At 43.1% G+C, this 27436-nt stretch overlaps 1 protein-coding gene across 2 annotated transcripts in view; it reads left to right on the forward strand.

The window, feature by feature from the left end:
* MYH7B (myosin heavy chain 7B) overlaps positions 1-27436 on the forward strand; it is a 127355-nt gene that overhangs the window by 18522 nt on the left and 81397 nt on the right. The window contains exons 3-8 of one of the 2 annotated variants that reach the window (XM_085619011.1): positions 3526-3629; positions 4655-4798; positions 9624-9780; positions 13546-13573; positions 21691-21787; positions 25374-25394. In XM_085619011.1, coding sequence (XP_085475137.1) covers positions 3526-3629; positions 4655-4798; positions 9624-9780; positions 13546-13573; positions 21691-21787; positions 25374-25394 — 551 coding nt within the window. Of the gene's footprint in view, positions 1-3525; positions 3630-4654; positions 4799-9623; positions 9781-13545; positions 13574-21690; positions 21788-25373; positions 25395-27436 lie in introns of those variants that run through there. The other variant, XM_085619012.1, reaches the window with a different exon arrangement.

Below are 27436 nucleotides of genomic sequence, written 5' to 3' on the forward strand. Positions count from 1 at the left end.
AATTTCAGCTTTTTAGTCCAAGCATTGGTAACCGTAAAGTTTGGAAACTTTTGAAAAGATTTGAAGAGTTGTGTTTGATTACTCCGGCCCTGTTTGATTGACCAGTTCCAACAGGAAGAAAGTCAGAGGGCCATAAAGGAGTATTTGGACAGTTATCTGGTCACCACAGCAGTCTCAAGTCCAGTTCCACACTTTAAACAAAGATTTCCATATACTTCAATGGAGTGGTCCTGATGCTGAGGATGCAGGATGCTGAGGATTCTGAAAAATGCTCTGGGTAAGGTATGGTCAGTGGAGGTCTTCCTGGGGTTATCCCTCAGTTCACAATAGCACCGGGGCAACTTTGTCCATAGGTATCAGGGCCCCTCAAAGTTCTCTTTGAGCCAGTAGAAGTCCAGTGACAGCTGGGCTAATGGTCTCCAGACACAGCAGGTCCAGTGGTTTCCTTTGGTGCGGGCTACTGCCTTTTTTGGCCATCCAATCCGCACTTTGGTGACTCTGCTGGGTCCGTCAGACACAGGTGTAACTTTTGAGTGCCAAGGAGTGGTCTTCTTGGCTGCACAACGGCAGTCGGCTGTGATTCTTCAGAAGTGGATACTGACTATTCAGGACAACCTACTTCAGCTTTTATGGCCCTTGTGCTGGAGCAGGGAGTCAGCTGACTGACTCCTAGAGTTCACCTTTTCGGTCTGGGGCTCTGGTGCGACTTTTCCAGGAGTCAGGCACCACAGGCACAGTCCTTTCTTCACTAGCCCATGGAGCAGCAGTTGCAGTGCAGCAGTTGGTGTAGCCTCTCTTGCCAGGTCCAGGGGTCAGCAGGGCGGCCCTGTTTTGGTCCTTTCTCCACTGTAGGTGTGATCTGAAATTCAGGGTGCCTGGGGCGCCATATTTATACCCAAAAAGTACTCTGCGGAGGGGGGGGGGGTGATGCAGTCACTAGCTAATGGGCTAATAGGATTCTTTCTTGATGACTTCCCACTATGTGTGGCATCTAGCAATCCCAGAGTGCACTATTCTGCCCACTCACACGATATTTGAACCACTCCTTATCTGTGAGGAGCTGGGTAGCCCCACCTAGAGGTGGGGCTACTTGCAGGGTATATGCCAAGAGAAAAAACAGTCTGGCAACTGGTTTCCGCTCTCTGTTCCTGCCACCAGCTCATCTATCTGAACAAAGGGGCAGCCCCACTTGAGCGGGCTAGGCCATTTGACCATCAAAGGTGGCTTCTCCTTTGAATCTCTCCTTTTGGGCCAACACACTATGTGGCTTCCTATGAGGGTAAGGTAACATCTCTCTCTGCAGCGGGCCTCTATTGTTCTAGGGTTGGGGAGTCATTCACACTACTCCCAAGTAGGGCAGAAAGCCGTCTGGTGGCCAGCAACTGTGAGAGCCACTGGAAAAACTGGGCAACAGAGTGGTAACTTTATAAAAGTTGCCTCAGCTTGCTAGTGGCAAATTTGACTTGGGCATCAAGTCAGGTTTAATGCCATATTTAATTTGATACCTTGAAGTATCCATTTTGGTGGTCTCATTCAGAAGTTAGCACAGCTGAAGGGCAGTGTGTAACTTTGTAATAGTCAATGGGTTCTCCGAGTTATCCACAGTAAAAAACAACAATTTAGGGGGTTTATTGTTAGGAAATATAAAAATATAAATCCTATTTTAGAATATACTGTTCCCTGCCTTAGGACTCCATAGGCCTTCCATAGGGGAGTCATACATATATTGGTAAGGGAAGTGTTGACTTTTCCATTGGTTTACATGGCAAAGTGTAATTAGCTGTTTACAGCCACTCTTCCAGGCTGCGAACCATTTTTGCTGTTTGTTACCCTCAGGGTGGCACAACCAGTGCTGCAGACCTGAATGGACACTTTAGCTTACAAGCCCTAGGTACCCTTGGAACCATTATCTATGGACCAATATGTAATTTAACTTATATCAATTGGGGGTAGCCAATTCAACATATACTTTGTAACGGGTTAGAACACTGACACTGAGGTCTGGTTAGCAGCCCTTAGTGCACTCACTCTCAGAGTCGAGAAACCAGCAGCATCAGTTCAAAACTTAGGGGGTGATCATGCAAAAAAGAGGCATTTCCTTACACACATTGAAACGTGAAGATCATACATTTGAAAATATTTATGTACGTTGAGCATTCGTTCAGGTTAGAGACATGTTAGGTCTGGCTCTTCCTAGTACGTGGTTAAAAACAGTAGAGAGCATTAAGAACAGCACAGTTTCACCCCAAATGTTACTGTAAATAGGTTGCATTTTTCACACTTGTGAGCTTTAACAGTACACAGTAAAAATGATGGGCTAGGTGTATTTGATGTTTGTATGGTCACAATCAGTCCGAATTGCTGTTTGCAACCACAAAAAAGTTTCTGCCCATGTGCTTAACCTATTTTAGGAGTCAGTAGAATTTTACTGACTCCTAAAATTGGTTTGCGACTCCATGCCAATTTGCCTTTTGAGAAGTTTGTGTTGTGAGCTTCCCTTTCAAATAAAACAAGCATTGGCATAGCCAATAGGTCTCGCCTTTGGGACCTTATAAGTGTTTAGCCATGCAACAGTTGCATAAGTAAATACTTATAAGGTCCCAAAAGCGAGACCTATTGCCTATGCAAAGCGGCCGTACAGCCGTGAAAGTGAAAGTGATCGCGATCATGATCAAACATCAAAGCGGCCGTGAAAGTAATCGCGGTAAAGCGCGCGCGCCCGCGCACATGCACTGTAGCTCTAGGTTGGCCTGGTAGCACTTTTTGGAGCCCTCTCAATAAGTCTCGCCAGACCAGCGCATGCGCTGGGTCAGGCGAGACCTAAAAATCGGTATGTGATGTATCTGCGTTTTCAACCCAAATCTAGTCGTAATCCATTGAAAAATAACTGACTCCTGAGTTAGGGTGATAAGCCATTCGCAAAAGAGAATAGAGTCCCTCGGGATCCCTTCCCCTTTTTTAACGTAAAAAAAGGTGTGCTGGAGAGTAGGCAATGGTTTGGGGGACCACTGCCAACTCAAACTTTAAGAAAAAGTACACTTTCCTTGTTTTAAACATAGTTCTGTTCCCTTCAGGGGTAACAGGCTGCATTACAATAAAAGTTTACTTTATTTAAAGGTCATCACAGACCTGGTGGCTTGCTGACCCCAGCAGGTCAATATCCCTGTGATGGCCACAAATTAGAGTGAGTTGCAATTTACAGCCTACTCCATTATTATTCATGAGGTAGGTTGAATTAGGACAGACTCTAAATCAGAATTTTATGCACCGACCTGTAAGTACACAGGTTACCTTGTAAAATTCAATTGTTACCATAAAAATACTGGTCACAAATTAGAACCAGTTTTTTGCAACCCATATGGAGTACATTCGGCCAACACTCTGGAAGATTGTGCAGATTATATAGGGTGTGATTTTGTCCTATATTAGATTTTTTGCAAATCTTCCCTGTAGATGTTATTGATATAGATTGGATGCGGCTTTATCTCATTTGATGACTAAGATCTGATTTTTGCTATCATGCAGGAAAAAAGAAAACCTGGATACCGGATGAAAAGGAAGCTTACATTGAAGTGGAAATTAAGGACTCTTCCGGAGGCAATATCACCGTGGAGACCAAAAGCAAAAAAGTACAGACATCATTCTCGTTCTAGATATAGGGAGACACAGAGGGTGGGCACGTGTGCGTAATCCAAGAACGCTGGATGCACTCGGAAAGCCCACGCGGAAGGGACTTTCAGTGAAATAAAGGAAGGACAATGGGTGTGGTGTTCACTTCTACCGAGGTGCACCTGGTCTCGCTACTATATTATTCAGAAGTTAAATTTCACGGCATTTTCTTATTTCGACGTGCTGTGAGATGCCATGTTAGTTGTTTATGTAGGTTGAAATAACATTTTAGGGCATTTAGGTTTCAGATACCACACTAACTGTTCAATTGTGAGATGTGTTATTATTTGGAAATTAAGACGTGAGATACGTGGTTCATATCTCATTCAGGTAGAATATGTCCTGCTGATTTGTTATTCAAGATCGAAATGCATTAGCTGCTTCTTCGCGTGAAATTAATATTGTCAATTGGTTACTGTGATATGAGATATTGGTTGGGCTGTGGGGAGACACTTGTCATACTGCTTTCAAAGGACGTTTTAGACAGTCTCTTCCATGTGTGTATCTGTGTGTGTGGGTGTGTGTGTTTGCACACTTGCCAACATCACCGAAGTGAGATATATAATGAGTTCTGAATAAATGTCTTGCTGAAAGATTATTGAAGGTAAAATATCATGATAATATGGTTTATGGTACTGAGTTGTGATTTGTTATGGTGATGAAGTGTTAGGGTGTTTCCTTCGGGGTTTTGAGCTGTCAAAGGAGGGCGAGTCAACCTCAGGGGGTTTAACTTTGAGATGTCCTATCTAGGGTGCATTAGGATGTCTGATGTATTGACTTAGGGTCGTGTGGCAGTAACAAAGTATTTGGAGGCAAGAAAAGCGCCTATTATGAAGACATAGTGCCTAAAAATCACAAGTATAGTAATAAACCCTTATATTGTTGGAACACCACCTCGCTCTTGCTTTAAGTGCTGCCCCATTTCCAATGCTGAATTCACACACTGCTTCCTGGTGACATTGTTCTGCCTTGGTTCCTTCTCCAGACTCTCGTTGTCAAAGAGGACGACATCCAGCAGATGAACCCCCCCAAATTCGACATGATTGAAGACATGGCTATGTTGACACATCTCAACGAGGCATCCGTACTTCACAACCTGAGGCGTCGTTATGCCAACTGGATGATCTATGTGAGTTAAGGCGCTCTGCTATGCACTCTGCGAGACAGAGCGAGTGAAATCTATGAATGAGTTCGTATGCGAACATGCGAGTGCGAAAGTGCTCAGTAAAAGCAGTCATTTTTATTTAGTCATTGGAAGAGTGCATGTGTGAATGAATAACGGTGGAAGTGAAAACATTAGCAAATTAGTTCCCTCACTCTGGATCAGTCTGTTTCGAATGTGTGGATTTGATGTTCATGACTGATCCTTGCTGCGGATCATGAGCACAAGCCGTGCATGGGGTCACAGTCCAAGAGCAGCCAATTCACCAGCCCTTCCATACGGGGGCCCTAATCAGCTACCCTAGTCCAGTGGGCCAGACAGGAGCAGCAGATGACAACCCTGATGTTATTGATTTGAGGGTCCCAGACACTAGCAACAAGCCAGATACAGACTCTCATTCAGTCATGGCTGGCATGAGTCACGGGTGGGGAGCCTGCATGGAGAACAGGGAAGTGCGCATGACTGGTTTTGGGCCGTGCAAGAGGGCCAACCAGTCATTGCACACTTAGGGGTGGGCAAACCACTCCTCCCCTGCCCTGCTCAGAGAGCAGAGCAGCCCTGCCCGCCACAAAGCAGCAGGACACGAAACATAAAATGACAATCACTTTAAGATGTCATTTTTTTTTTTTATCTGTTTTGATTAGTTTTAAAACCATGAAACACTCGGGACACATGAAGTGCTCAGGCGAGTAAATGCTTATACATTGTAGGCATCAGCAGTGGAAAGAAAAATATGTTAGACAACATTCTTAGTAGTAATTTGCAGGAGATCTGTAGTTCACTAGTGTAACACATTGATTATTTGTAATAATAGAAATATTAGATTCAGTAGTATTCAAACAACGTCCCTTTATCCCTGGATTTTTACTTGAGCATGGGTCATAGCCAAGTAGCACACACTAACATAGCTATGTAGTACTTGTTATATTAATTGGGTGTGCTAGGAGATATGATTTGAGGGGGACCCATATATCTCTGTGCCTCGAGGCCAGTTGTAGCAATTCCACATATGTGAGTGTTTGATCCTTCCAGAACAGCATGTCTTTAAGCCATTCCTTAAATTTAGGGGCTCTGCCCCGTCCCCATCTGCATGCCACCCTCCGCTTGGCCAGTAGCAGCCCTAAGGAAGTGAAGCGTCGATCTCCCACCTCTATAGCCTCTGTGTAGCTCAGGAGAGCAGTCAGCGGTGAAACTTGAATCATGGTTCAACTCTATCACCCTAATAGGATGTTGAGATCCAATCATAAACGCTTACTCATAGTGCCTATGATTAAGCGAGTTCGAACAGGAGGTCGTCAGTTCTCATACAATGTAGCCAAGCTATGGAACCGAATGCCTGAGCATATCCGCCTGGAATCTAACTATTTTAGCTTCAGGAAACAGCTGAAAACCTTCCTTTTCTCATGATTTGTGCCTGCTGAGTGAGGCGTCACTGTAAGCGCTGGGATGCCCGCGGGTAGCCATGCGCTATACAAATGCATATTCATTCATTCATTCATTCATTCATTCATTCATTCATTCATTCATTCATTCATTTGTTGCAGTGCTTCGAATACCTGTTTCCAATAGTCTAGGATGCTGGTGCAAATTCCGTTATTGTCATCTTATGTTTCTCACTGCTTAAAAGCAGTGGGGCGACGCTTCTCTGCCATAGCGGAGGAGCCGCCCCTGCTCTCATTACTGATCGGTTTCAGGTGTAGCATGCTGGTGGTTGAGCAGCTCTGCAGTGGTTGGACGGACTCTCAGGGGCCCAAGTGCTTTAAGTGTGCCAAGAAAAAAAATTGTCTCTTAAGAAGTCTAAGAAAGAAACTTAGCATTGATATCCCATAGCCAAGCAACTAAACAACCCCATAAACACACTTGCAGGAATTTGGATAAAAATGCAGAAGGACAAAGTAAGAAGCAGACACTGTTTCTTTTGATGAAAGAAAGTTATGTCACAGGTATGGTGAAGGGGAACATTGCTACCACTGAACACAAACACCACAGGCCAGACCCTCAGCTGCTCAGGCTTGCAACTGTCCCAGAGAATACAGGGGCGTCGTTTACTGAGATCTCACAGGAGGCCAGGCTGAGGTGTCCTCAAGAAGTTAAGCCTCGTGGTCCCTCCCCGAAAGTGACCCAACAGCGTATGAGTGAGGCTCTAGAGGCGTGATTGACCGGGGTGCTCAAATCCATCTCCATTTTTTTCCCTGAAGGAGAGGTGGGGTACAGGCATGGGAATGCAGCGTTACTGAGCTGTCCCTCAACTGTGTCTCTCTGTGTCAGACACGGACAGCCAGATTTGGAAAAGGCCTCATCAGTGTTGTAAGAGTATGGCCTAGTGCACGTGTATGGGTATTTTGTACTTTCTAACATCCTAAATTGAACCTTGAGGAGAACCCAAATGAGCTGGTAGCAACATGTTATTCAGGTTATATACCATTTCAGGCACTCATCCCCTTTCTACAACTGTATTCTCAAGATTTAAAATCAGAACATAAACACAGTTTTAGACTTCATTTTCAGTGCCCTTAGGTGGACATTTCAAAGGGCCAGCAAATTATTTGAGGATAGACATATATTCAAAACTGCTAGTTTTGCACTCAAGGAAATGGACCACACACATATTCCAAAACATGTATAGTTTGTATGAGTGTCATTTTTTGTAGATCTGGGGCCAGATGTACAACCATTCATTTTTGCGAGTTGCAAATTGCGTCACATTGCGACTCGCAAAATTGAATGTACAACAGTGTCTCAGACACTGTTTGCAATTCCCAATGGGGTCGCACATTGCATGCCTCATTAATATTCATGAGGCTGTCGCAATTTGCGACCCCATTGGGAATGGCTCACACTGACAGGGATGGTGGCCTGCTGAGGTCAGCAGACCACCATGTCTGTGACAGCTTTTTTAATAAAGCAGTTTTAAAAAAAAATGCAGCCCGTTTTCCTTAAAGGAAAACGGGATGTATTTAAAAAAAGATAAATTAAACTTTTCAGTTTAATTTTTTAAGGGCAGGCAGTGGTCCCTGGGACCACTGCCTGCCCCTAAAAATATTTCCGCACCCATTCACAAAGGGGAAGGGATCCCCTGGGGACTCCTATCATTTGCGAGTGGCTTAACCACCCGTTTGAAAAAGGTGGTAAACTGCGAGTGTTTTGCGACCGCAAATGCGGTCGCAAAACAATCTTACATGCCATTTGCACTCGCTATTTGGAAGGGACGCCCTTGGCACGCCCCTTCCTAACAGCGAGTCGCAAAACCACATTTTGCGAGTCGCTAATAGGTTAGCGACTCGTAAAATATGGTTTGTACATGGGGCTGACCTTTTTGCAGTCGCAAACAGGCTGAATCGCCCTTGATTCCCTCTGTCAGTTTCTTCCTAAGCACATCAATATGAAAAATTATACTTTTATAACATCGAAATTCCACATTTTGCACTGTATTGCATTGTTAAGTATGATCGAATTAGCATTTTGTAAAACCTTTGAACCAAAAATAGGAAATGTTGCTTTATTGCACAGAATAACAATGAGATGCATTTTATAACAAGTTGAAGCCTAACCAAACAACGTGGCAAAAGAAAAATCGCTAAAGGGAAGCTAAGGTGAAACTAGAATTACGGAAAGAGGTGTAACAAAATAATATATATTTCTTTGAGCTAGGAATAAAGTTTTAAGAAGTCATACCAAGAATTCACCCCAGATGTTAATACTTTTCCCAGTAGGCTCACTAGATTTGTAAAAAAAAGTCTTACATGGAAGATACTGGAACCATTCCACGAATCCATCAAACTACCTTTACTCTCTACCAGGGCCCTCCTAACTCATGCTTTCTTACCTGGATTATTATACCAATTTTCTTAATAAAATGAACCGTTCTTTATTGATTTGTTGTAACAGAACCACTATACTAGAAATTTAATCAATCTGCCTGTTAATTTAAAATTTGGTGAACATGGTGCAAATGAGTGACTCTTATGGAAAATAGCTGCACTTAGTTGAGAATGTTGGAACAATCTAATATCCCTGCCTATATCACCCACACAGATTTTCTGTCCTCTGTGAAATGTAGGGCCTTTCACTCAACAAAGCCCCCTTGGAGATCTACCAGTGCTGAACACTGACTGGATCTGGCCCGCGTGGTGCTAATACTGCGCTTTCAATGGAACTGTCTGTAATCTGTATTTCAAGAGATCCGCTTAGGCCCCAAAACAGTAAACATCCCTACTATAGCCTTTTCACAGTGCTTCCATCGGTAGTCAAATATCTGTCTTCTTATTGTTGTGGAAACTGAGATTGATGACAGATCCATTGTGTGCTAGAATGGGACAGGCACCTTCAAATCTGGTTTATATGATCTCAAAACACAGCCCCCTTTCTGTAAAACTTGATAACTTGTAAAGAAAAGACACCTCTAACTCTCTCTGTTTGGAACCCAACATCACATGGGCATTACTGTATACCTCTGTTGGATCCTGCATGAACTAGATGAGGTCAAACAATCTTGAATTTGGTGTAGATAATTTTTCAAATACAATTTGTATTTTTCCTGAGTGTTGAGTATTTGCTTATGTTTAGTGGAGGGAGGTAGGATTCACAGGCCCCGTTTAATCGTACGCTCCCATCCATTCTAATCTAATGTGAGTGCTGTCTTAGCTTGGTTGGCGCGTTCCCTACGTGTACAGGTACTAAGAGATGCAGGGCTTAGAGGACCGTCATTAAAGGTCATGTAGTGCTTAGAGCAGTCAGGTTTAGATCTATAACCAAAACGCTTTGCTAACACGATCTTTCAATCTCATTCCAGACATACTCGGGGCTGTTCTGCGTGACGGTGAATCCGTACAAGTGGCTCCCAGTCTACACTCCGACCGTGGTGGCTGCGTACAAGGGGAAGCGGCGCTCGGAGGCCCCGCCCCATATTTATTCCATCGCGGACAATGCCTACAATGAAATGGTTCGCAGTAAGTACCTTTACATTTGCTTTTCTTGGAAACCCTGGGACTTATTTACGAGAAAGTGCTGTAGGGCGGCACCGCAAACCCTTTGGCTGCGCCACGCTGCAGCACTTTCAAAGCACAGGGATGCCTCATATTTACAACAATATGACGTATCCCTATGCATTCCCCTGCGCTGGCGGACAATGACTTGCCATGTACCACGCAGGAACCCTTGCACCATGCTGCAAGGGTGCCTGCATTGTCGGGAGATTGTTTCTGTGCAGGAAGGGGTACAAAAACAATAAAAAAAAAAAAAAAGGTGTTTTCCTCTTCCTATGTGTGCTGCAGAATGCAGCACCCCTCGAAAGAGGAAAAAATGAGAAATGCGCCTAGCTACAACACCCCTGGGGTGGCGTAGCATTCAGACGCATTTCCAGGTATACAAATTCTCGTAAATCTGGAAATGCAGCAGAATACATGGGTGTTTTGCGTAGGAACACCCACAGCAAGACCCATGTCATGCCTCTTTCACACAAAGTGTTGAGTGAGAAGGGGCCTTATTAACAATGACAGGAAAAGCCATGCGGGATCGCTTTAAGTGTCCTTGTAATAAATATAGTCAAGAGGATGCGCCAGCGGTGCGTCACAAAAAGTGACGCACCGGTGGTGCAAGGGGCTTGTAAATAAGCCCCCCTGTTTTATGCAATAATTGGCCTGTATGGGCTTCTGTTCTTAGCATTTTTTTTACCTGACTGGAATTTTTTTTCCTTTTTGTAATCTTTAAACAGAGTCCTCATTCCCCATAATCTAACGGTGCCCTTCCTGTCCCTCCTGTGATGTAATTCTGACACAAATGAATTGAAAGCGTGCGAGAACAGGGGCATGGCAGAGTCACACAGAAAGGTTCTTTAGGTAGCCCTACAGAAACGTAGCTAGGAACTAATAATATTTTGGATTATTATTAACCCCTTGTGTGCTCATGACGAGCCCAGCTCGTCATGAGGCACAGTGGAGCTGTGCTCATGACGAGCTTGGCTCGTCATAATGGTCGTGCCTCTCCCACGCGTAATTGATTCCCAGCCTGTGCGGGAGAATCAATTAGTGGGCAGAGTCGTGATGAGCCCAGCTCGTCATGAGCACAGCTCCACTGTGCCTCATGACGAGCTGGGCTCGTCACGAGCACAGCGCCTCAGCCACCGCCCCCCCGCGCCACAGGGGAATTACCCCCGCGGCGAAGGGGTTAATATTATCATCAACAATAATAACAACAACAATAATAATAATAGTTATGTTATGTGGAATTTATGGAGCGCGGCTTTGATTCCGAGGAGTATCATGGCGCTGTACGGGGCCCTACATAGAGTACAGACGTAACTCAGAGCTCAGATGAGTGAGAGGCATCAGGTGTTAGGAGCACCAAAAATCCAGGTTATTCGTAGTAGGCTAACTAGTATTAGTAGTAGTTGCAGTAATTTAGTGGTAGTAGTGCTAGCAATTTTTTCTATCACTTAAAAATACAGTAGAGACCATCTGCATCAATGAGTACATGTTTAATGCATTCTAAAGAGTAGTAAGCATACTACGGAATACGTGCTGTAAAACGCAGTTATTAAGTAGCAGGTAAAACGCCTGCAACAAGGAGAAAATTAATGTCAGAAAAGAGTCAGAATGCAGCAGATTGTGGCCATCGTCTAATAAGAATCTCTGACAGAACAGAGCAACAAGACAATGGTGACCAATGGGCCGAGAATGAGCGCGCCTTACCTGAATGGTTAATGGTAGCAGTCCAGTGTTTCAGAGCCCCAACTCGGGCAATCTCTCTCGAATCTTTTCCCAGAATACTAGGAATCTTAAAACAGAAACCACAAGTATTAGAGACTGTTATGAATCACAGTTTGGTGTAAATGACTAGCCTTTGGGAGACCCAGTTGGGTGCCCCATCAAGCTCAATAAAGGGTTTTAATTGGTACTTTTGATATAATGTTCAAGCAGACCCATGATGTTTGCTTACCCAGTTCTATCTCATTCTGCATTATTACATTGTTTCAGGATTTTTATGGAGTATTGGACATTTGCTATTCATTCTGCTTATTGTAGAAAACACTACCCATACTATGCTCTTAATACTTGTATTTTCTGCACGATGATCCCCAAACATTTTGCCTTCACCCACCTGTTTTCTGAACCTGCTTGTCGTGACTTTTGGGGCTGTGCACACTTCACCACTGCTAATCTGTTATAAACTGCTTGTGCGTTCTCCTTTAAAAATGGTGACATTGGTTTACATCTACCTGGTACATTTTATTTACTTGTAAGTTCCTAGTAATGTGGTACTACATGTACACAGGGCCTGTAAATTAAATGCTACTAGTGGGCCTGCAGCACTGATTGTGCTGCCCACCTGCGTAGCCCTTTCAACATGTCCCAGGCCTGCCATTGCAGCCTGTGTGTGAAGTTTAACCTGCCATTTCGGCCTGGCAAGATAAACCTCTTGCCAGATCTAAACCTTCAGTTTTAATACTTACAAGCCACACCAAGGGTAGGCCCTACACAGCCCATAGGGCAGGGTGCAGTATATTTAAAAAGTAGGACATATACTTTTAACTTTTACATGTGCTTGTATGAGAAACTGTTAAATTTGCTTTTCACTACTGCAAGACATGCCTCTCTCACAGGATAACATTGGCTTAACGTCTTACATTTAACAAGTGATAACTTTCAATTGGGAGCAGTTAGAAATATTGAGTTTGGTGTCTAAAGAATTGTAACGTAAAACCCTCTTTAATAGCAGAGTCAGTCACAATTCTGAAAATGCCACTTGTAGAGAGTTGGCATTTTCTTGTCCCAACCATTTAGTGTCTGCTGCCTGAATCCCCCTCAACCAGTAAATCAATTTTCATCATTGTGTATTACATATTAATTGCATATTCCTTTCTGCATAACTTAAGCTCTATTTATTTAAATAGGTACAGTTTTTATCCTCACACTATATAAACATACATAGAGGAATCCACCTCTTTTCTTATGCGTGCCCTCTGTGGCCAGTTTTGAGATCAGAGACAAGCCTGTGGTCAGTTTACAAAACTCATCCCTACTGGAAACACGAAGTGATGTAAACAACAACGTAATAATAAAACCAAATTAACTGTTGTAAAATATTAAATTAAGATACATAAGAAAAAGGCACCAACAAGAAGAGTGTTACTTATAAACAATAAGGACAATGTAAAATCACCCTTGGCCACCCCTTCCAAACATGTCTGGTAAATCTTTGCTTTCTAATTGGTCAGTTCTGCGCTTAAGCTTTTAAGCCCTCTCAGTTCAGGCAGTATGGGAACTCGGGCACAGGAACATAAGAAATGTATCCAGAATCACATAACTGGCTAAAAAAACTATTTTCTCTGCTCAGCAGTCAACTGTTCAACAACTTCGGTTACTTCAGGCAAATGCAAAGAGAAGCACACTGCTAGCCAGTACTGTTGAAAAGTGGTAGTGCTGGATTCTCAATGGTGAAATTACCCCATTTTCAAACGAGAATAGGGAAGACGAGCGAGAACCGAAACAACGACAAAAGGTTAAGGAATGTATTCTTTATAGAGATGTGCTGGAGCCGGACACATTCCCTGAAAGGTGGTGACTGGTGACATGTTTTGCTATTAGATGCTTCTGCTCTCACTCATTTTTTGCTAGTACCAATGGAATCTCCTTTCTACTGTCTCTATCTTGATTTCTTGTGCGTCTGAGTTTCATGTGTAGAACCGCATTATCGTGTTTGTTCTTCTCTTTCAGATCGTGAGAACCAGTCCATGCTCATCACGTAAGTCCTCTCTGTAGTTTCTTTCTTTATGTGTCTGCCTTTCAGTTTAAGAATCACAGGGTAGAGAGAACATTTACATCCATAACAGTATGCAGAATGTGGTTTGAATACTGTGGCTACGTGGCTCTTTCAGAAGCTGACGGTGGAAGGAAGCTCAGATGTAGTTGTCCAACTCCCATATTTGAACTATATCACTGAAAGTGTCTTCCCACCCAAGATCGTTGTCCGTAATCTACCACCCACGTAGAATCACTGCTAACTCAAATGCCCCCTATCAACAAAACGCGGACTGAGATCATTTTTACAGAAAAAGAGAGATAAGCTTGAAGGAACAGCACAGGGATGAGTCAGACACAGCTCCACAAAGGCTCAAACTCAGGCTGGTGAGTTAGGGATCCAATGGCTGTGTATTTTAGGGGCACGGATTCCATGAGGAGGGACACACTGGCTGGAGTCATTCTAATGGCAGATTCTGTTGAAAGATGAGTGGTATTTTATAAAGGGAAGGCTTCATATTGTAAAGTAGCATATTAACATTACTCTTTTTAAAAGCTGGGCTGTGTTAAGAGGCAATTGGCTATATTTGCTGGACTGTTTAGAATGTGTTTGCTTGGATGGGAACAATTAAGGCCTGAGTTAGAGCTTGGCAGATGGCGGACAGCAGGTCCGCCTCATTACAAATGCATTAGTTTAAAGTGCACTTGTAATAAGGCGGATGGGATGTTTGAGACAGAGTACCCATTTGCCAAACTCTAAACCCGGCCCTTACTCTTGAGAAGTTACAGTTCCATGGAGGCAGCCATGCTCTCATGGTGCTAGACAAAAGTAAATATGTTCTCGACTATTTTGGGTAAGGAAAACCATAGACAGTCAAAGCACTGCAGTAAAAATGACATTAAACAGATCTCAGCAAAAATATACAAATCACTGGACCTATCTGTAGTTGCTGTAAACACAGGGATCATCAACAAGAATCCCAAATGCATATCCAACGGTACTCTTTCTAAGCAGAAGGTTTGAAAATCGACAAAGTTATAGAACTCCTCAAGACAGAACTCATGAAACCTTACCTCAAACAAAGAATACCGCCAAGGGCAGCCCACACTTCGAAAAGGTAATTCTGAATATAGCACTCGTAAAACAAAACAATGCGAATATTCAGAGTTATAGCATGGAGCTAGCCCTCATGGCAAGTGGTGCACTGTATACAAAACTGGAATACATTCTGGCACGTGCAGGTTACAAAGGCACGTACAGGTGTTTACAAAGGTCAGGTATTATGACGTGAGTAAAAACAAAAGTGCACACACTTACTCAAAGATCAGTCAAACGGAGGATAGTGAGAGCTGGGCGTTAAAGAGCAGGTAGGTAGCAAGTTGGCATAGCAGGAGTTAAAAATCTTTCCTGAAGGTCATGCAGATGTGTGTGAGACCAGTCTCAGGTAAACAGGAATTCGATCCAGGGACTTGAGTTCTAAAACATGAAAGTTATCTTATAGTTATGTGTTTTATAGACATGAGCACCGGGTCATTCAATGGATGGTGTAGGACCAGCTATTGTGGCTAAAGGTTACAGCTGGGTTGTCCAGTTTCAGTGGTGTGTATAGTTTGCAGACGACGCAGGCTGTTTAAAATGCGGTACATGGTGGGAAGATAAACCAAAGATTAACTCCAAGGGTGAACACGTTACACAGTACTCACAAGAAAGAACACCAAAACTAGATAAAAAGAAAATTACCTCAAACGCAAAACAGCTCCAAATAAACCATTACCACCGAAATTGAGAATGTGGAGAAAAATACTGTAATCAAAAAAGATCCTCAAACTCTGAATTAACCAAGACATCCCAATAGCTCATTAACAAATACCAAATAAAGAATTCACTCCTAGCATAAAGTCTTTGTATATCAAAATAGATCAAAACACAAAACCCTTTAAAATAACTTAATGTACAAAACGGGAAACAACTGTTACAAAGCATGCATTGCAACGCATGATTTTACCCCGCATACCATTACAACAAAAATGGCTTGCTGTGGGGGTATAAGGTGTTGGATTTAACTCTAACACCTTCCCTACTGTTGCACAGACTGGAGTTGGAATAGTAAATTATACTATTCCAAACTCCAGCGCACCCCGACAGCAAGTCGGGGTAAAAATTGTGTTGTAATGGGATAAAAGCATGCGTTGTAACGTCATACAACCGTACAAAACTCCATCAAACACTGCTAAAACATTGCACTCTTCAAAATAAATGTAAACCCCAAACTAATCTAAAACATCCCCAAACGCACAAAAGAGAACTAAATTATCCCAAAGAACTCAGTTAAAATGACTTGCAAAATATTTTCAATGCTACCCATAACAAAACAGTCACATAAATCTCAGAATTACAGACATCATTAAACAATAAAAAAAACAAAAACAGAACTCTTTAAAAAGGACCCAGTCCAAAAAAAACCTTGATTTCACCCTAACAAAAAACGAATCAAATCGCCAGGTAGACAGAAGTCTATAAAAAATTATCACAAAAACTGAATCATCAAAACGTAACCAAAAACTCTGAATTCATAAAAAATAATTTAATACTAAAAATACAGAACTAATTTAATATAATTCAAAAGATAAAGCTAACAAAAAATTATCCAATTTTTAGAACGCAGGAAAATGACCTCAAGCAGGTAGCTCACTAAAAATCCCCACAAAACAAAGTTAATCAAAAAGGGCCTCAAATACAATACTCATCTAAAATAACTTCAAAACAGAACTCAGGAAATAGGATCTCAAAACGTATTTTTATTCAGACCCCAAACACAACACATATAAAATACACCATCTACCCCAATAACAGTACTCATTGCAAATGGCTTAAAAAATGAATAATCAGACATCCACATAATCCCCAAAATGGCTCCAAACAGAACTAATCACACGTTGACCTCGAACGAAGTGTCACTAAAACAACTAAAAACATATAATTCATCAAAGATAAACCCAAATTCATCAAAAACAACCAAAAATTCAATACTCATAATAATTGTGTTGAGCACAAAAATACCAAAAGCAAATCAGGGTATCATTTCACAGCCTAAATATCATCATACAAAAGGTATTGTGTGTCCTAAATATTGTTTACAACAATATCGACCCATTAGAGTTTCTAAAGTTAAATCTACACCCAAAACAACAAAAAAGTACAGAAAATCTACACCCAAAGGAGCAATATTTTTGTAAAATATAGTTAGGCCACAATATTTGTGTCAGACGATATTTTTATCCATATTCTGACCAACTACCCAGAGCTATAAATGCAAAAGTTAACAACAAAGGCTCAAAAACAGAAGAACAAAAAGTCAGAACACTATAAACATGATCTGAAAAATCACAGTAAACACAAGCACTTAACTTTTTGGAAACAATTGCAAATAGGGAATTTATCAAACACATCTACAAATACAGACCCTTTCTTAATGAATCCCATCATAGAATGTATCAAAAACAACCAAAAATATAAACCCCAGGAGAAACGACTAAGGGGCCAATTACGATGTCATCGGAAACTCTTCCGACCGAATCTGTTTCGGAATTGTATTCAACCGAATTGGGTTCTGCGAGTACAACTGACCAATTACGATGCTTTCCAACATTGTTCGGTCGGACTCGCATTGATTTCAATGGAAGCCTGTGTTACAAACGAGAACACAGGCTTCCATTGAAAAAAGGGGTGGTTGGGGAAACCTTGCACCCTGTGGTGGGCACCCCATGGTGCCTGCCACATTGTGCATGGTTGGAAAGAGGGGTCCCTTGAATACCCCCATGGGCCACAACCGGAGGCCACCAAGGGAAGGGGGCCTGCACAAGGCCCACTAAGTCACATTTCGACAGCCGTTTCGTGTCGGGCAGAGCGAATCAAAACTGCTGTCCGAATCGGTCAACGTAATCGCTCGCTTGGAAACCGTGTCCATAGAGCTATACGATTCGGTTCTGAAAGACATTGGCTGTCCGAAGGCCTTCTGGAACCAAATCGGCCAGCCCGAACGGTTTCCAGGCATTGTAATAGGTTTGGTTGGAAATGTGTACAATTCGGCCGGAAACATAGGTTCCGAATCAGATTCTGAGATTCCGAATCCCATTCGGAGCCTTTCCGACTGACATCGTAATCATCCTTTAAATGTGAAATGTATCCAAAACCAGAAAGGCAGATGACTGACTCTACCTCAGACACATTGGCATTCCAAAAGCACTGACGTGCCTCCTAATTTCTAAATAGGTGTGTCTATATTTGCAAACAGCCCCTATTACTGTGCTTCCACCAACCTGTCCACTTCTTCGGATTGGTCCCAGACAAGGCCTTTAGGGATTCTCTCATGGAGGCTTTTTATTCAGCATCACTCGTTATCTGCGGTGGTACTCTTGGGTGCTCAGAAGAAGTTAAGTCCTGTAATATTCTGCCACATTTTGACACGGTACACTAATTAGAAGAAGGTTTGTAGACAGCTTCTGCGTGAATAGCTGCGAATGAGAACAATGAAGGATAAGGAAAGTAAAAAGAAGAAGGAAAATAAATAAATTTAAAGAGAAGAAGGAAACTTAAATCGCCCTGGGGTGGAGATCGAAAACTAAAGTGCCTTAGGGCATTTTTGAGGGGGGACCAATTGGGAATGTGTTCATTGGTTGTGATTGAAAAGGACAGGACATACCAAGGAGCACCGATTGGTTATGACAGCACATGAAAAGAAAGGACAATGTGTTTCCCGATAAAATAGAACCTGGAAGAATAAGGTGCAGTGATTCATTGTAATGGAGGAAAACGAACCAAACAATATGCAGTAATTAGTTCTGGAGGGACAGGCTCGTTTAATGTGATGGGAAAGGACAGTATTGGTTGTAATGAAGAGGACAGAATTGATCAATGTGTAGTAATCGGGTGTGATGAATACGATAGGACATATCAATGTGGAGTGATTAACTCTGTTTCGATGGGGCGGGGCAGAACAAATGCCCCCATATTGATCAGAAAGGTTATAGATTATTATGGAGGCATTGTTCATTTCTCAGAGATGGACGCTAGGCAGAATAGGGGGAAAGAGGACATAGAAGCCAAAGGGGAGAGAGTGTTTAGTATCCAGGGGAAGCTTTTCATTATTCAAGAGGTGGAAGTGAAGAAAGGCAAGACGCTGTAGGGGCAGAAGGCTTTTTAGATCCACGATGTGACTGGCTCTGAGACACTGAGTTAAAGGTGTGTGTGTGTGTGGGGGGGGGGGGGGGTCGTATATCTGAAGGGTGCACGCTAAAGTGAGAGGCGTCTGTAACTGCCTGAGGTGGAGGACTTATTAAGGAGGCCTAGAAAACTGTGCAGCTGTAGCCGAGCCCTGTCTCCTTCCAGAGGCGATAGGAAAGCACGATTGGGTGGGAGTGGTTAATTTCCATTATCAACAGTGCCCAGGAGGCTAAATAAAGAGCTCTGGAGTGCCTGTCCCCCCCCCCCCCCTGTCAGGTGCTGGAGACATGCCCTCCCAAGCCATATCCTAATTAGGTAAGGTAGGGAGTGAGGGCTTCACATGTCTGGCAGTTTTCCTGCAGCTCTTCAGGGAAGGGCTCAAAAATAAACCCTGCTTTCTGTAATCTCGCGCGATTACAGGGGCGGGCAGTGGCTTTGGAAATGATGTCACTGTTAAATAGAAACTGGTCCATCTAGCGACACAAAGGGCGGCCTGGACGCCTGAGCCCTGAGTGACAACCATAACTGAATTGGAATTAGCACCAATCACAAAACCCTGTTGCTCTTTATCTAATGAACAAATCACTGTGATCTCGACCCAGTCCCTGAAAACGTCCATTTTTGAACCCAAACTTTTGTTTCCGAAGCATTACGACTCTGTCTGCCACTGGAGCTGCGGCATTGCAGACTTGTCAGCTCTCACGGGTAGTGACTGCCACCAAGGCGAACAGCTTGCAGGGCGCTGGATGTTGGAATTCAGCAAGGCTATAGCAGAGCCAGATGTAGATTCCATACAGGGCCTTATTTATGAAAAGTGTCGCATCGCTGCGCCAAAGCAGCGATGTAACACTTCTCACTGCGCCCTCCTTGCGATACCGTTGATGCGCCGTATTTACAGTACGGCGCATCATGTCGCAAGGAGTTACAGATACAACAGTATTACTGACATATCTCTATGTGCAAAAGTGGCGCATTGCTGGGGTGTATCTGAAAACAGACGCAACTCCAGCTATATGTCCTTTCACATGGGGCAAGCCCCATGTGAAAGGGCCTGCGTCAACCTTACACCTGCCATGAGGCAGGCTTAAGATTTTGACACAATGGCATCCTAGAAGTGGCGCACTGAAATCTTAAAGATTTCAATGCGCCATTTCTATGAGGCTTTGATGTGGGGGAACGCCCACCGTTCATACATTTTACCTGACGCAGGTATAATGTAGCGCAGGGGTTTACGAAGTGACACATCTGCCTACATGCGTCAATTCGTAAATATGGCGCAACATGGCACATTATTTACGCCGCCGCAGCAGCGTAAATGTGACGCAGGGCTTCATAAATAAGCCCCACAGTGTTTTACAGAAGAAGTTTGTATAGTGGCAAGAGTACTTTGACCAGGTGGTGCTGTGCAGTGCGCAATACTGTGCCTGAGGTTTTGTTGAGACCAGATTACTGTGACTAGGAGCTTAGGAGAGAGGAGATGTTTCAATGGGACGCCACTAGACCCCATACTACACAGTAGGGTTTCAAATATTTACAATTTCAGGCACCCAGAAATGAAGACTTTATCCCCAAATCACATTACTTTTTGTCACAAGTGTCAAGACTGGAGCCTTGTTGCTGAATCCAAGTCATTCATTGAGGCACTAGAACACATCGTCAACCCGTTATTGTGAATCATGTGTTGCCAAATCTACAGAAGAGGCGCTTCGGTTTTTTGGTATAGGGCCAGATGTAGTAACCTATTTTGTGTTGCAAGTGCTCCAATTTGCAAAACAGAGGTGTGTGCAGCTGCAAAATAGATTGTTCTAATGTAGGAACCCCATTGTAGGAGTTAGTAAACTATTATTGATTCCAAAAATGGGAATGCGATTGTACACGATTCACAATTTGAAAGGGCCATGTTGTAGGCATCTGTTCCAAATGGCGTAGTCGTACTATATGTATCAAAGGTATGCAACCAGAACTCTGTCGCAAGTCATTGAATAGTAACCAGCTCCCAAGCTGGAGTGGAAACACATTTGCAAAAGGGAAGGGGTGTCCTTCCCCCCCCCCCCCTCCCCTTAGGGAACTGTTGAGAAAGATTCCATAGGCGTAGTCAGTGGTCCAGGCGACCACTGCCAACTCTCAGAAAAACGTTTCAAAAAAGTAAAACATTTTTTTAAAAGCAGCCCGGTTCCCTTTACGGAAAATGGTCTGTTTTAATTTTTAAAAAAAACTTTTATTTAAACACAATCACAAACATACATGGTGGTCAGCTGACCCTTGCAGGGCACCATCCATGTACCTAATGAATATTAATTTAGTAAGTCGGATTATGACTCAATCTAATTCAGAATTTTGCCAATCAACCTAATAGTTACATAGGTAGGTTCACAAATTTCTATACTGGTCGCAAACTGCGACCATTATTTTCAACCAGTTTACATCCGGCCATTAATTCATTAACACCAAATTCCACATTTCTCGGGAAGACTTCTTCTGTGGCTGAGCAGAATCACTGAACCCGACTGCCCCCATTAGACACCACACTGGTTCCAGCAGTGCTTGAATTGGAAAAATAAAAGTGCAGGTACTCTGTACCACAGTACCTTTTTGCTTCTGAGAAGTGCCGCTACTCTCCAATTAAACTTATTATATTTCTCTTGAGAAGTGCCTGTACTCTCCCTTTCAAAATAAAAAAGTACCGGTACTCAGTACCGGACAGTACGGGCTCATTTAAAGCACTGGGTTCCAGCTGCCCTGCCTACGCTGGGAGGCAGATGATTGTGGGTGATTATTGATGATAATTGGATCCCTCACCACCTGTTCTTCTTTCCAGGAAGTGCTTTCATGCTGTGTGTGCCGCTTCTTGATATTTTCATCCTTTTTTTGTGTCCATATTTATGTCACTCAATAAGCGGAGAATCTGGTGCTGGCAAAACTGTGAACACGAAACGTGTCATTCAGTACTTTGCCGTAGTGGCCTCTCTGGGCGAAGGCGTGGGGAAAAAAGGCGTAAGATGAACCTTCGCTGGCGTGGTGCTCATATAACTTTTGTTTTTGTTTTTTGCTTTTCTCATTAACTTTTATGAACTTATGTTTCCATGTATTTCCCTTCTGTTTTTATGTCCCACTTTCTAGCAAAACACCTTTTTAATTAAAAAAAATAATCTTATATGAAGGTCCTTTTTTGTCTGGAACTATGTTTATAACTCATCCAAGCACACAGACAGGCATGCCCCCTTAGAAATAGTCAAACTCACAGAAACATTCAGAGGATTACATACAGAAATGAACACCCAAATACGCATATCCACATAGAGCCACAGATACATACAGGAGGAGCACACAGATAAGCACACAGGGCAAACAGCCTTTACACTGTGTACCACACAACGCCTTTACCACACATCATTTACTGTGTATGTATTTGCCAAGCATATGTCTTTACCATGTGCATGCCTTTACCATGCAAGGTAAGCATATTTATATATATATATATATATATATATATATATATATATATATATTTTTTTTTACTCAAAAAAACAATGGTTACAGGGAAGTTATAGTTAGGTTCAGGAAACACATGCCTTTACCATGCACGGTAAGTATATTTAAGGATAATATATATATAATATATCTATATCTATATCTATATCTATATATATATAGATAGATATAGATATATAGATATATAGATATGTATATTTATTTTCACTGAAAAAAACTAAGTTTACAGGGACGTTATAGTTAGGATCAGATTTCACTTGTATAAAACAGCCCCCCTCCCTGGCCAATATCGGTCCCGGGGCCTGATCCACCGGGGCCCAGCCAATAAATGGTGGGTGCCCTGGAGCAATCATTGTTGGGGGCGATTGCCCCACTGCCGCAGCCATCTCCCAGTCTCCAGCGGGAGTCGGCATTGCTCCCAGCCCTAGGGACCAGCTAAAAATGTTGTTCCCTGTGCACAGGAACAACATTTTCATCTGTTTCCCTCCTGTCTGCTTCAGTGCGGGCAGTGAAGCAGATAAAAAGTCAGTTTCCAGCAGGCTGAAGCAAATGTCATGCTCCTGCCCCGCTGGGAGTGGACTTAGTGTTTGCTCGGGCTTGGCAGGAGCTTTGAATTTACTCCCGCCAAACTTACCCTAACCTATACTTACCGTGCATGGTAAAGGGATATGCGTGGTAAAGTTATATGCTTGGTAACGGATATGCGGTAACGGTATGCATGGTAAAGGCATGTGTTGTAAAGTCAAACATTCAGCACACAGGCATACTAGGAGACACAGAATCTTAGACACACATGTACACACTCTGACACATAGAAACCGTAACATTCAGCCTTTAGAACATAGCAGCATTAAGCACACATAGAAGTTTCAAAACACTATCTCAGATTGCTTATGTGTAGGAAGGGACACCTTCATGCACATAAACAATCATTCCCTCAACGCAGGCACCCTTGAACTATGGTGCAAGTGTGCCTGCGTTGGCGTTAGGAAGCTAATTAGCACCAGCACAGAGGGAAACACAAAGTTGCATCGCATTCCTGTAAATACGATGCAGCCCTGCGTTTCAGAAGTGGCAGAGCGTGGCGTTAAGTCAAAAAGGCTAACGGCGTGCTTGGCCACTTCCTTTTAAATATGCCCCAAAGTGTTCTGTCTTGAATCCTATTCTTCATCCCTTTAGAGCCATATTCCCTATATTACATCACACACGTAATGTTTTTAATTTCTCATTTTCCTTTGCATCACTTTTGTGCTCTACCCTTTACTTCTTCATCATTGTGGATGTTTTCTGTTTGAATTTTACAACCTTCGCTTATTTTGTTGTTGTTTTTCCGTGATGTTTTTTTTGCAAATGAAAGTGCTTTCTTTATTGATTAGAGGTGGATTTACCTGTTGGGAAAACCATTGAATTCCTGGTAAGCCAGGACCTCTGAATGGCAGGTAGGGCTGGGGCTGAGTCAGTCATAAATGAGGTTTAGATGTGACTGGCTCCTCCCCAGCCTCCTAGGCCTTTTGGAGCCATGAACTCATTGGGAAATCTCCCGGTTTCCTGGCAGCCTTTTCTACCTCTACCCTCTTTGGTTGATACTTTCAGCTTCAGAGGTATGTCTGCAAGGCCAGGTGAGGTCGTATCTTTGGGGGTGCACCTGCTCTTTCTTAGCCCTGGGACAGATCTCTTGGACCACACACTTGGTTACTCGAAGGTGGAGACGGATTGGTCTACTTCAGCAGTGCTTTGAGTCCAGTGGTGTACATGCAGGGAGACAGCAGAGAGGCACTGGGACATATATTCACTGGTCAAAAGTCAAGTCAAATGATCTTTATTCGGATATATTAAAAATATTCACTGGTGTTGATGTACAGCTTGTCCAAAACATCTGGTTAGCACTTTGCACACAATGCATTTGTGGACACACCTGGAGCTCTCCCCTGAGATTCCACGTTTCCTCCACGCCAGGAGGATTCAGTAAACGTCATATTCAGTCATATGTCAACAGTTTCCCGTGGAGGCTTTTGTAAGTGATTACAAATTGTCCCTAAACAAAGTCTGTGCACCTCCCAGATGGCGAGTGCCTCTGAAAAGGACGCTAGGGCTAGTCAGTCACTTGTTAGAGATAACCGGTTTGTGGCCGATCCAATCCTAGCTGCCTTTTGCAATAGTGTGAGAGAAATTGTGTGATAGTCCTATGAGCCAGACGTTCATCATTTGTGGAGTCGACTTAAAAACAGAGTTGGAGGTCTTCAGAATCAAATTTTCAAGATTATAAGAGATTAGAGAGATTAGGAACTAAAGTAGTTAGTGTTTTATTTGTATGGGACAGAGAACGCCACACGACAAGCCTTCTGGCAGCAGGCAATGCCAGGTTGTTTGGAAGTGCCACATTTTAGAGCCCTTTTATTGTATACGGAACATGCTAAGCCTCTAATATGGCCGTTCATTCCATGGCTCTGTTTTTCTAAATCGAGGGGATAATTTCCTAGGGGGGGGGGGGGGGGCATAATCTGAATCAGTCTCCTTGCACCTTTAAATTGAGAGTAGCATAACCCAAATAGACCAAGGCTTGTACTTTTTAGTGAGTGGAGCTACCTTAAACTGAATAAAATGTCATTTAAAAGTCTCAAGGAGACAACTGCTAACAAAGAGAGACTATCGTCAGAAAGCACCCTGCGGAACAAAGAGATCTGGCGCAAGGCGAAGATTCTCCGGTGAATCTCCAACCAACGACAAAAGCTGGCCGCTGAGCAGAACTTAAATCTTCCTCTGAAGTTGGGAGTGTCCCCAAAGCTGTTTGGAAAAGATGTTTGTTCTTGTCATTTTTTTCCTTGCCGTGTTCATGAATTAACAGTTGGGGCCTTTCCCGTGTCTTTCTTCCGGACCTGTCTAATGTCTTTAATATATTTTGGGTGATTTTATTTCCCTTTGATACCTCGGCCCAGATGACATTTTGCTGAGTGCCTTCTTAACTGTGCAGCAGTTGGACTGCTGTCTCTTTGGTGGTGAAGGTGGAGAGTGGTGTGTGTAACTGTCTTTTAACCAAGATGAATGATTTCCCACTAAGCACATTTCTATGTTTTTCCTATTTCAACAGGCTCCAGCTACAAGAACTGGGGTGAGTAGTACACGTGAACTCGAGGAAGTCCCTTTACCAGGTGCATGCTGTGAAAGAGAGTGGAACATCCCAAGCCCTGGCTAAAAGGATGCAAGAGTGGAAGCAAGACAGATAAAGCAACTTGCTTCCAGAAATGTTTCTGCAATTTCAGTGTTCAATTGACACTGCTTGTGAAAGCTGCCAAAAGAGTATATTGTAACCTATGACTTTTCCCCTCTCAGAACGAGTTGTCATTTGGTCTACAGGGCAATCTGGGCAGACCACATGGGGGACAGGAGAAATGCCAGGGGAGAGGGCTTTCCTGCAGAGAAATATCTCCATGGGTTCTACTATATCAGACTGGGAAATATTCTGCCCAGATTTACCAACTCTTTGCGCTGTTGCAAAGTTACGCAAAGTCACGCAATGCAGTGAAAAGCACCACATTGGTAGTTACTTTCCACTGCAATTGAAGTTCAAAAAGTGATCTGTACTGATTTGCGTCACTTTTTGTCAAGGAGGCATTACTGAGGGGTTACAGTGTAAACACACACAGCTTTTGGCACAATGCCCATGATAGCCAGACTGGGTTTTACATCAAAAACCTAAGACTCCTTGAAGAAGGGCCTAACAAAGAGAAATGTTTTTATTTCTAAAAAAACATTGTGCTGAAGTTTACAGCACACATCCAATGTGTGCGATGCTTTTGTTTGTCCAGACATAGGAATATTTACTAAAAAGGTATGATTCCAGTTCAAATTGTTGCTAGACAGCACACCATCTCCTGTCCGAAGTAAAGCATCATACAAGGAAGCCTTTAAGAGTTCAGGGAAGTCCAGAGACGTTTTAAGGCATGGGCAAACTGGCCTCTGGCCCAGAGCTCAAGCCTTTCAGGCCGCCCATGATAGAGCCAGCTCTGTTCTGCAGACAGTCTTGCCCTAATGACCTTTAATAATTGGTTGATGTGTGAGAGTCCAGTACATACATTTTGAAGAGAAATGTTGTGTTTATGTTTCATGCAACAGCCATAAAAAAAGTTTATTTTAGATCAAAACAGGACCTTACATATGAGAAATGGGAGAGTGTCACAGGGATTATTTGCAGTAATATTAGTCAACTGTTGCAGTGCTACAATATTGAAAACACACATAACTATACCTGAATATTAAATCAAAACGCATTTAGAATTTGGGTGAGTGAGCCTGTTCACTGTCACTGACCAGCCACAGAGGGCATGAAAGAGCTGAAATTGGATCATACATTTGGGGGCCCCTGTTCTGGCCAGGGGCCCCCAAAATATGTTTGGCCCAGGGCCCCTAAAGTCTTTAATATGTCCCTGGGGAGGTCGACAGCAGCAGGTCAATTCTAAATAGATATGGGGGAAGAGGTGTGGCGCTGCGGTCAGGGCGACTGACTCCGGAATCTGGGGATGACGATTCGATCCCCGGCGGCAGGTTAGCCCAGCACCATGTGACTCTGGGCAATAGCTTGCTTAATCTTCCCGATGGCCCCCAGCGCCTAGAGACCCTTACGGGTGATTGTTCGCGCTTTACAAATGTGGATTATTAATATTATTATTATATGGATCTGCGATGTGTTTTCCTCTTTGTGCAACATAGTGCAGCACATTTGGTTGCTGCATTGCGTTCCGTTAAAAATTAGTAACTCTGCCCTTTCGTGAGTTCTTCTGCAGAACTATCTATAAAACGTTTGGCTGTTTCAGTAATATGTTTTGGAAAATTGTGGCCCCATTAAAAAAAAATCCCAAAGACCTAGGTCACCTACTAGTAATATAGCAGGAACAATCAAGGGGAGCTCTTTCTATCTTGTCGGCCATTTTGTGCCAGGCCGCTCACGCAGGGAGGCTAGAAAGAGAAATATCCGACAGTTCCAGTCAGGGGACTATAGATGAGACTATCAATGAGTGTTCTCATTACCAATGAACTGTGCTGGTGTTTTGGATGTGAATTGAGCGCACAAAACTACCTGAAGCCGAACTGAGAACCCCATCCCATGTCATTGCACAAAGCATCAATGCTTTGTGCAGATTCTGTGGCAGGATA

Source organism: Triturus cristatus, chromosome 7, assembly GCF_964204655.1.
Source record: "Triturus cristatus chromosome 7, aTriCri1.1, whole genome shotgun sequence".
Taxonomy (NCBI): Eukaryota; Metazoa; Chordata; class Amphibia; order Caudata; family Salamandridae; genus Triturus; species Triturus cristatus.